Here is a 10,923-nt window from a genome sequence, read left to right on the forward strand (position 1 = left end):
GTGATCAAATTTTTTCTATTCTTTCAAAAATTTCTAATTTATAAAGCATTTCAATGCTATAAAACTAAAAATTAAATTCATTTTTTTTTTCAATTCTCAAAGATTCATATTCTAAGATTTCCTCCTTTAGTTTTGGGTAGTCGGTTAACAAAGTCGTAATGCTCACAAATGGCTGGCAATGGTTTCCCAGGTGTACAGCCGCTCTGCGATGGAGGAGGTGGTGCAGTTCGGGCTGGAGCGCGGCGTGCGCGTGCTGCCCGAGTTCGATGCGCCCGCGCACGTCGGCGAGGGCTGGCAGGACACCGGCCTCACTGTGTGCTTCAAGGTGAACGGCGGGAGGGGGAGGGGGAGAGGAAGGGAAGTGCTATGGAATTTGAGGGGCGAGTTTGGAAAATTTTGAATTAAGGCATACTGGAGGCGCGATTGTCCGAATTTTTATATCGAGATATTTTGGGGGTGGGTGTGAAATGTCAAAAGTATTGTTTTACCGTCGTTTGGCGATGGAAAAGGTAGTACTGGACTGGAAGTGATGCTTTTATCTGAGTTTTTAAGTGATCATTTATACAGAAAATATTCTCATTTTCCAGTTGGCTACTCGAAGTATAAAAAAATAGCAGTCAATTGTCGTAGTTGACTAATTAAAATCCTTACTAATACTATACAGCGGAAGAGATTTTTTGTTTCTTTGTTTGAATGCACTAATCTCATCAACTACTGGTCCGAATTAAAAAATTCTTTCAGTGTTAGATAGCCCATTTATTGAAGAAGGCTATAGGCTATATATGTACCACGGGCGAAGCCGGGGCGGACCGCTAGTATAGCACAAATAAATAAGTAATATTGAATTATTTTTCGTGTACTGAGGCGGAGCCGTGGGCGTCTATCTGCGTGGAGCCGCCGTGCGGGCAGCTCAACCCCGTGCGGGACGAGCTGTACGACGTGCTCGCCGACATCTATGCGGATATGGCTGGTGAGATATATCCTACTAATCCTACTTCCTATCCTACTTCCTACTAATATTATAAATGCGAAAGTTTGTGAGGATGTGTGTGTGTTTGTTGCTCTTTCACGCAAAAACTACTGAACCGATTGCAATGAAATTTGGTGCGTAGACAGCTGGACAACTGGAATAACAAATAGGCAACTTTTTATCCCGATATTCCTATGGGATACGGACTTACATGGGCGAAACCGCAGGGCGCAGCTAGTTCTTATATGAATTAAATTTTCGATGTTTGTCCGCGATGGTCTCCTAAATTACAACCGATTTTTATTAAACTTTGCTCAGCATGTGCAGTTTGATCCAACTTATACATATTTTATATTTTATAAGATAATTATATTATTTCACTATCATAAATGACTAGCCGGGCGGAGCCGGGGCGTAATTTTTCAATTTATATGCGTATGGAGATAACATTACTCGAAACGGTGAAGGAAAACATCATGAGGTAACCTAAATGTGACTTAATCAATCACCAGCGTGGTGGATTAGGGCTGAATTCTCACAGGAGACCTTTGCAGCGGGAAGATATAAGGACTGATGATGATGATGATATATTTATTATTCCTCAAGCAATATAGCAGTTTAATAGTGGTTATTTTTAAGCACAGTTAACAGATGTTTTTGGAAATGGCTACACTTATACGTATTTAATGTATATGTGTGTATGTGCCCACAGTCAATCCATTCATCCATTGGTTGTGTTGTGTGTGCATTTAAGCTCTTATAGTTTTTCTAACAAGAAAATTTCCATACATCAGGATATTCGGGAATTTTGATCCATTCACCTACGTTTTAAATATTATACCATCAGTTTTCATAGCTTATTATTATTTTATCTTAAATTTTCTAGAATTGAGTCAAACCAATCTTTCCAGACGTATTCAACCCGGATATGTTCCACATGGGGGGTGACGAAGTGAGCGAGAGATGCTGGAACACCTCGCAGGAGATCCAGCAGTTCATGATCCAGAACCGCTGGGATCTGGACAAGACGTCGTTCCTGAAACTCTGGAACTATTTCCAGACCAAGGCTCAGGATAAGGCCTATAAGGTGGTGTATCCTTATATCCTTTCCATCCTTTCTTTATAAATATTCTGGTCCCATTGTAATTTGGTCTAGTTCTGAACATTTGCGGGCGGTTCAGTGATTTTTTATGTCACAGTCGGCAATGGAGCTGGTGGGACGCCTGATGGTAAGCGCTACCACCGCCCATGAACATTTAGAAAGGCGTAAGCTCTGCTGACTTTAAATAGGAAAGTAATTAAGTAAAGATTGAGGAGAGGAATAAAGGAAAGGGACTGGAAAGGGTAAGGAACGGAACACAGTGGCATACAACTACTTCAAGCCGGTCTTCCGTGGCGGTGTGGTACTTCCCCTATGCGAGCCGAAGCGTGCTCTACGCTCATATGTAAACTTATTAATAATATAAATTATTTCGAAGTCGGTAAAGTAAAGAAGTGTACCGCAGGCTTTCGGCAGGCGGTTGCCGCTGATCCTGTGGACGAGCACGCTCACCGACTACACGCACATCGACAACTTCCTCAACAAGGACGACTATATAATACAGGTAGGTTTTTTTGTTAGCAACCGTATGACTGCAATCCCATCTGATGATAAGCTGAGATGCAGTCTATAGATATACCTGTATAGGTAGAGCCTATCTAGACAGACATGCCCTGCACTCTTGCCTTGAATGAATTTAAATTGTTTCCTTTTTGGGATGTGAGCAGGGCGTTCCAGTATTTCGTAGCCAGGTTGACGAAACATGACTGATGATATTTTGCGCATTGGTTTATTTTATTGATTTGTGCCCGTTTTTCGGAACATATTTCTTTTTTTTTTGTTTATTATTTAAATGAGTTATAACAACTATAGATAATGATATGAAAATCAAAAGAGCGTGACGAAAGAATTAATTACATTTTAAATTAATCACTTTGATATTGTCAAAGGAAAATTTGTTTAAGAAATTCGATACGATACGGAGTGAATATACATGGGATTTCTTCTCAGGATTTATAACAATACTAAATCAATATTTATTCCAATTTAAATGTTATAAGTACATAAAATTTCAATTTGAAATATATTATTTTAATTATAAAAACATCCGTCCAGGTGTGGACAACAGGTGTAGACCCTCAGATCAAGGGTCTCCTGGGCAAGGGCTACCGCCTCATCATGTCCAACTACGATGCACTGTACCTGGACTGTGGGTATGGAGCCTGGGTCGGAACTGGTGAGTACTAAAAAAAAATCTGTATTTTTTTGCATTTAGAAATATATTTAAAATTTCAAATTCGGAATGGAAGTTACTTTAAAATCTTGTATCCTTTGTACAATAATTTACTAAACTATAATTTTTTTTGTTTATATAAGTACAATTACAATGTATAGTTCTATCTAAAGGATCTTTGTGGAATTTTTTATGTTTCTCTTTTTTATATGGTCGCCATATTATACAATAAAATTTATGGCAAGTGATTTTTATAAATAAATAAATAAAACAACTTATTTATCCAATGCCGACACAAATATAAATCAATGTGTGTAATTTAAAATGAGGGATTTTCTAAAAATATAAATGTATTGTAGGAAACAACTGGTGTTCTCCATACATCGGCTGGCAGAAGGTTTACGACAACAGTCCCAAAGCAATGGCCGCGCAGTATCAGGATCAGATCCTCGGTAAGAACTATCACCCAAGTAGGCACATAAAATAAAAATATGACTCATTTTTTTATGTCATAGCGGGTAACTGAGTTGGTGGTTCGCCTGATGGTAAGCGATCACCAACGCCCATGAACAACATTCGCAAAGGAACCAAAAGACAATTTTTAACAACATTATTACGATAATCATATTATATAAAATTGTCATGATTTTAAGGAGCAACTGCAGAATTTCTTGCCGGCTCTTCTCTATACAAACTGCTCTCCGAACAGATAATGCAAAAATGCTTCTAGAAGAAGCAGTTAATAGTAGTAATTTAATAAATAAACGTTTGAGACCGTCAGTTTTGAGTAAAGTGACTATTACTACATATAAATTAACTGGCTGCTTCCGAGCCGAGTTATTCATTCACTCATCACCGCTCATCACCGTTCACCAGGTGGTGAAGCGGCGCTATGGTCGGAGCAGGCGGACTCGTCGACGCTGGACGCGCGCCTGTGGCCGCGCGCCGCCGCGCTCGCCGAGCGGCTGTGGGCCGAGCCGGCCCACGGCTGGGCCGCTGCTGAGCGCCGGATACTGCACGTTCGGTGAGTGGGGGGAGGGTTAGAAAGGGTTAGGAGGGTACTAGTATGGGTTAGGGACAACAGTTGACTGACACTGACTTGACAGTATATCACTAAATTGACAATATGACAATATCTTGACTGTATGCCACTGACTTGACAATATATCAGTAACACTAAGTGTCATACTGGTATATCACTGACTTGACTGTTTGCCACTGACTTGCAAGTAGGGGGGGGGAAGTAAGTAGGAGTGGTGGTGGGAGGAGAGTTAGTCTGAGTGAAAGTAATGGGGGGAGGTAGGTTAGGTAGGTGATAGGCGACAAATGAAAATTGTAAATGGAAACAGGGGTTGATGGTTTTTCTTTTCTTGTATTGTTGTTATGTGATATATTATGAGAGATGAGTAAAGTAAGGTACACAATAATAATGTTCAAAAAATTATTTTTGTTATTTTTCCCATTCCACAAACCATATAATATGAAATAATTAAACAATTGCTTACAGAGAGCGTCTAACGCGTATGGGAATCAAAGCGGAGTCACTTGAACCGGAGTGGTGCTATCAGAATGAGGGGTACTGTTATTAATTATCTGTGATCTATAATTGTCTGTGGTGTTATAAATATGGCGGGAATTACTAATGTCACTTGTATTAAATTGTTATTTGGTACCTAGTTGCATAAAACTGTCTATAATACTTTAATTGGTCATTTATCAATTTAGGTTATATAATAAGACTTTCGTTATGCCAAATGAATCAATATTTTTTTCTAACGTTGACATTATGATTCCCACATATTTTAATAACAATTTTTGAAGTCTAGAATTATACATTAAGATAATATATTTTATGACTTATTCAATGTTTAAGTACCTAAAATCAATATTCGCAATAAAATTAGAACAGGCATTTATGTAATAGATTGTAAAATACTCACACTTATAATGACGTACAACACATTTCTTATGTATTGCATGAAGACTTTTGCATATTTTTAAATGCTGTTAATATGCCTTATTGGCATCGGAATAAAGTTTAATATTGATATAAAACATTAAAATATATTTAAGAAACGAAAAGTGTTAAAAGCATTTGACATTGCGCTCTGTAATTCCTTATGAGATTATATTTTATTTAGATATTAAAATTTTATGGATTAAATAATAATTATTATATTTGTATGTGTTGTTTTATTTTTGAAAATTACATTAGCATCGGAATGGTGAGGACATTAGCCAAGTTGTAATCTAAAAATACTTGAAAAGGAATATATATTTCAATCAAAGAATCATAATCGAAAAAAACTATATATTTAGTCAACACAACAATATTAACATTATTAAAAATACGGCATCAAATAGGGGTATGCCAATTCCTTTCTGCTAACCAGTGGCATCTCTCGTATGTCACTGGCAGAGTTAAAGTCAACAGTTCCCATACCGCACGCTGGCATATTTCCTTGTATTGCCACTGAACTGATGAATGGCAGGGTGCCAGAGACTGACACTGCTCCATTTATAATCAATCCATCTGATGCAATGCTGATCATTGGCGGCGGCAAATTTGATAAAGTTTCGAGCAACACTTGCCCACTAAAACCGCCAGATGGGGAAAAATTTTGGAAACTATTTCTGCCAACCGCATGTGGGTTATTTCTTGATATTCCGTATCTTTCCATGCTCTGTCCGTAGCCATAAAATTGGGCGCAAATTTTCTGTAAAATAAAACATATTACTACAATAGTTGAATTTGCAATAATTGCTAAAATATTATTTCAATTACTGATGTTCGATTTATGTATCAGGATTCAGGATGTATGAAATTTTTTTGCGAAAAACTAACTTTAACCAACTTTAATAAATTATAGCAAAAACCTTTAGTTCAAGGACCTTATTACTTTAATTACAAGAGGTACATAATTTTTGAGTCACTCTGAAAAAAGGATAGTTACCACAACACTATTTTAGGCGATACCAACACCACACTAAAATGTCTTACCTCATAAAATAAAACTTGCAAACATAAAACGAACAATGTTTTGGTCCGCATGTTGAATTATTTGATAACTATGCACTTTATATTGACAATAAATGCTAACCCACTGCCCTATTTATATAAAATGAATATTAAATTACACAACGATATAAAGTACTTACGACACGATGTTTTTGTCAATTGCGATACATTGTATAATTACTATTCTCAATTATTACGAAATGCTTGATAACTTTCTTCTATATTCACACGTAGTGACGGCGGACACACTGTCGTTATAATTTCATAACTAATACTATACTGCGTATTTTAATGCTTTACAACAAATTTATGCTGCGTTGGTGATTTTTTTTTTTTTGTAAATTGTCGCTTGGGCAGACCCTGTGTCATATTTTTTTATATACCAAATACATTTCTAATCGGTTTGTGGATCACCGCTGACCCATGAAAGCGAGACAGAGATAGAATTCCGATTAAAAATATATATAGCTAGGATATCCGAAGAAAAGACATATTTTTGAAAAGAAATAGTGTAGACAAAAAAAGACAAACATAAAATTAAGTTATTGTTAATATGAATGATATTGATCTACGTTAACCTATGCCATAATAGACTTTATCTATTTCCATTACATACATTTTAATTTCATTCATGAAGTAGGTATGAATGAAAGTGATATCTTCATAATTTATTCATTTTACTACCCAAGTAGCAATAGATACAAATATTGACTATAAAATAATGATAAAAACAAATGTTTATCATAAGTATGTTTATTTAATATTAAAGCTATGGGAATAAAAAAATAATAAATAACTACTTATATTATATACGTAGAAATACATTTTAAAAGTTGGCTAACGTTGACAAATTGTTACATAATTAATAACTTATGAGAAAATTAAATTACAATGCAGTTTAATTGCATAATACTGTACCTTTAGTGCACACGTAAGAATAAAAACGTAGCATAAATATTAATTTCTATTGCAGCATATACCTACAGAAATAATTGTAAATAAGGTACATTTTTTAATACGTGCTACACGGATAAATTGTTGTTCCAGGCCGTAATAAGTATCATTACTTTTTTTCTGTAATTAATGACATTAAATAATTTAGGAACATAAGACAATAAGACATAACACATAAAAATATAAGCAAAATTGGGCAAGATTTAGCCAACAGATATATTTTATGAGGTACATATTCCGTGTGTTATTTTATAATAGAATCTAAAAATATATATACTATAAACATTGTTTGAAATTTCGTTATTACGATAACTAAATCGATGATTGACGTCAAAACTGGTATACTCTAAAAATTTGATGAAAAACAAACTGCATTATGATATATAGAAATAACAACTTGCGTACTTCCCGTAGGAGAATTATTGCGCGCGAATTATTAGTGGTCTAAAATAAAGAACGCATATTTTATCAGTAGCATCAGGCAAGGTGCCAGGGCGCTTGCATGACGAGGTTGCCGACCCACAGTCCAATATATACGTCCACGTATTTTGGATGATATTTTTGCACTTAATTTATCAGGCGGGTGAACGGTCGAGACCGATTTGCTGTGAATTTGGTATCTAGAAATATTACTATTAACAATATTGTTATCACAAGTCGGTTGTAGATTTTAAACAATACATATAGTGAAATACATCAATGTTAAAATATTTTTTTAGAGAAATTTAAATCACTTATAAATATAAATTTTTAAACAAGACTTTTTGGTAGTATATTGTACTAAATACAATAAGAATGACTATCATGTCATACTCACAAATGACATCAATGCGTATAATCCCACTAATATTATAAACTTTAAAAATTGTAAGTGTGATTGAATTCTTGTGACCATAGACTAGGTGGTACGTTTTTTTTTTTTTTTTTTTATAGTGGGGAAATCTTGCATAGATACCCACGGCCCCCGGGGCTGGAGCCGTGGGTTATGTTGGATTCTTACCGACCAAAACCCCACTGTGTTCCGTCTAGCCACTTGAGTGAAGGGGCCACGGGAGCTGATTAAAATACGTCCGCGTACGTACCAAAACAACATAATAAGTTACAGAAATACTCGCTTTTTTCCGCGCTTTCGTCTACGGGTAAACTAATAAGCAGACTAAGTGGTAGAGTCTATAAAAATACATTCTACATATATTTATTGTAGCTTAACCTGATATAATAAAAAGTTTTCTTTTTCTATGTCAAAGAGCTGGTGGGTCACCTGATGGTAAGCGCTACTTCCGTCCCTGAACATTTGCAGAGGCATAAGAACATTTGCAAAGGCGTAAGTTTCGGCAATACGCCTCTACAAATGGATTGGTGACTTTAAATGGGAAGAGATAAAGAAAGGAGGGAATAAAGGAACGGACTGGGAAGGGTAAGGAGAAGCATATGGGCATATTTCTAGCCAGGGATGATGCATCCGTCCCTTTTCAATGTATATCCACATAAATAAATTTCTAACAAAAACATGATGACGCTTACCAAATACATTCTTTTGTATTTGCACTATACACGATGTTATTAGGAATAGCAATAAAATTTTATATCAAACAAGTACGTTGTCATCAATATATCAGTAAATAATTGGGTTTAAGTCTAAATTGTTAATAATTATTGAATATTTTACAAATCGGTACCCAAGATTTAGGACAACAGTGCTCCGTTCAGTTATTTGTTTATTTACGAATTATTTAGATACGCTAATTGGCGTATGTAATTAGGACAGTCAAGTACATTAGATAATGTTGTTCGCGAGAATTGCTCGTACTGCATTGTTTTCTTATCAACATCAATATACTTCGTGTCGGGAATTTGTAAACAATTGACAAAGTCTATGCAGGAATTGTGGTAGAGGTTGAATTACCTTTCTATATGATTTAAACACAATTTAAGGTTAGGTTTTTGAAACACAAGCAAATTTTGTTAGGATTCTTATGAAATACGTGCAAAATTTTCTTTCCGGTAACAATAATGCGGATGTTATTTGAAAAAAATTCGACAATACTGGTTGCAGTGAAAAATTCTTAATTACATTAGTGTTCACTACAGTATTAGTTATGTATTTAAGATTTAATAAAAATTACATCAATAGGCAGTCACCTTAATCCCGACTCGTAGGATTTTTCCAATACTTCCAAAATTTGATACAGGTCATTGAGACAGGTCATTTACTTACCGGCTTATACTAACGACTATCTATCCATATTAAACATATGCGTTATACGTAATTACAAGAAATGAAAGAAATAATACAATTTAGTTAAAAAAGCGCGGGTCAAATGCTATTGACCAACCTACGCGTTATCGCTATCGATGTAAAAACGTGCCCCTGACATTCACAAACATTTACTTATATTGCGATAATTCAACGGCCAAAAATTATCTGTTTTTTCCTACTACCGTATTTGGTAGTACCAATATCTATACAACATAAATCTCGGCATTTTTAATTATAATACTTATTATGTTAAATCGATATTTTAATTATGACAAATTTCGTTTCTGTAGTTACTAGCAACAATCGAAACATTGGTGGCTCACAAAGTGTACGCCTAAAACTGTCATTTAATGAAAAATCTATTATTTTCATTATAGCTGTGTTGGTAAAAAGTTCATTATTTTAATAATTTAGATGACAAACGATTAGTAACAGTTATTAAAAACATTCACGATACAAAATTTTAGAAGAAACTATGTATATTGATAAAATACTACATCTGTTTGTATTATCGCATAAGCAGAAGGGCTGATGCGATTTCTATTTAAATACATAATTTGCATTAATATACCTACACACAACTGATCTGGACAGAGTTTTCACATAGATATGTATCATAGATTGGGCCATGATAATTATAAGAAACCTTAATTGTAAATTGTGTTATAATAACACAATTTATTTGACTAGACTTCTTAAATAGAAAAAGAAAGAGCTTTTCTTTTCTTACTGTAGGGCATAGATTTCAAAAAATGTTTTGATTTCAAATAATAATAGCATAACATACGCTTGTGACCAATGCATTTGTGGAATTTCGGTATTTTGATGCTGTGATATTTTTATACTTTCAAATGTTTTGTGTGTGGGTGAACTGTAAAATTTACTTGTTAATACGTGAGCGTTGGCTTTTCCCGCACAATTATTTTAAATTGTTTAATTGTAGACGTTTTCCTAATGTATTCTTGACCTATGCCAACTCTTGTGAATCACTGTTGTAAAAATTTAACAAATTATAATTGTAATGTAATGTTTTTATGTTGGAACGGTATTTAGATCTTTTGGTTCACCTGATGGTAAGCTATTACCAACGCCTTAGAACGTTTACAGAGGAAGGAGTCTATGTAATTGCGTTGGCCGCTTTTGGACGGGGAAAAGGATACGAGCTTCCAGCTTCCCCACTCACCGAACGAAACACAGTAGCATACGCGTGATACTATTTCACATCGACCATTTGTGGAGGTGTAGTTTGTTCCCGGTGCGATCTAGCCCAATTTGTACCGAGGCGTGCTTGTCTTATATAATAATAGTTACATTACAATTATAATTTTAATACTCACATTGAGATTTAACATTTTTTAATTAGGTATTTATTTCAATATCGTCTCGATTTAGAAAGAGACATTGTAATACATAGTCTTAATCTATTTGACCTATAACACGCTGGATA

The 10,923-nt window shown here is 34.9% G+C and overlaps 1 protein-coding gene across 2 annotated transcripts in view; it reads left to right on the forward strand.

The window, feature by feature from the left end:
- LOC119834195 (chitooligosaccharidolytic beta-N-acetylglucosaminidase) overlaps window positions 1-5,399 on the forward strand; it is a 22,014-nt gene extending 16,615 nt beyond the window's left edge. For both annotated transcript variants that reach the window (XM_038358514.1, XM_038358513.1), the window contains exons 9-16: window positions 191-325; window positions 865-970; window positions 1,882-2,057; window positions 2,476-2,574; window positions 3,126-3,246; window positions 3,603-3,695; window positions 4,120-4,267; window positions 4,751-5,399. In XM_038358514.1, the coding sequence (XP_038214442.1) occupies window positions 191-325; window positions 865-970; window positions 1,882-2,057; window positions 2,476-2,574; window positions 3,126-3,246; window positions 3,603-3,695; window positions 4,120-4,267; window positions 4,751-4,832 (960 nt within the window). In that variant the 3' untranslated portion in view covers window positions 4,833-5,399. The remainder of the gene's footprint in view (window positions 1-190; window positions 326-864; window positions 971-1,881; window positions 2,058-2,475; window positions 2,575-3,125; window positions 3,247-3,602; window positions 3,696-4,119; window positions 4,268-4,750) is intronic.
- Window positions 5,400-10,923: the final 5,524 nt, after the last annotated feature.

The sequence above is a fragment of the Zerene cesonia genome, chromosome 19, assembly GCF_012273895.1.
Source record: "Zerene cesonia ecotype Mississippi chromosome 19, Zerene_cesonia_1.1, whole genome shotgun sequence".
Classification (NCBI taxonomy): Eukaryota; Metazoa; Arthropoda; class Insecta; order Lepidoptera; family Pieridae; genus Zerene; species Zerene cesonia.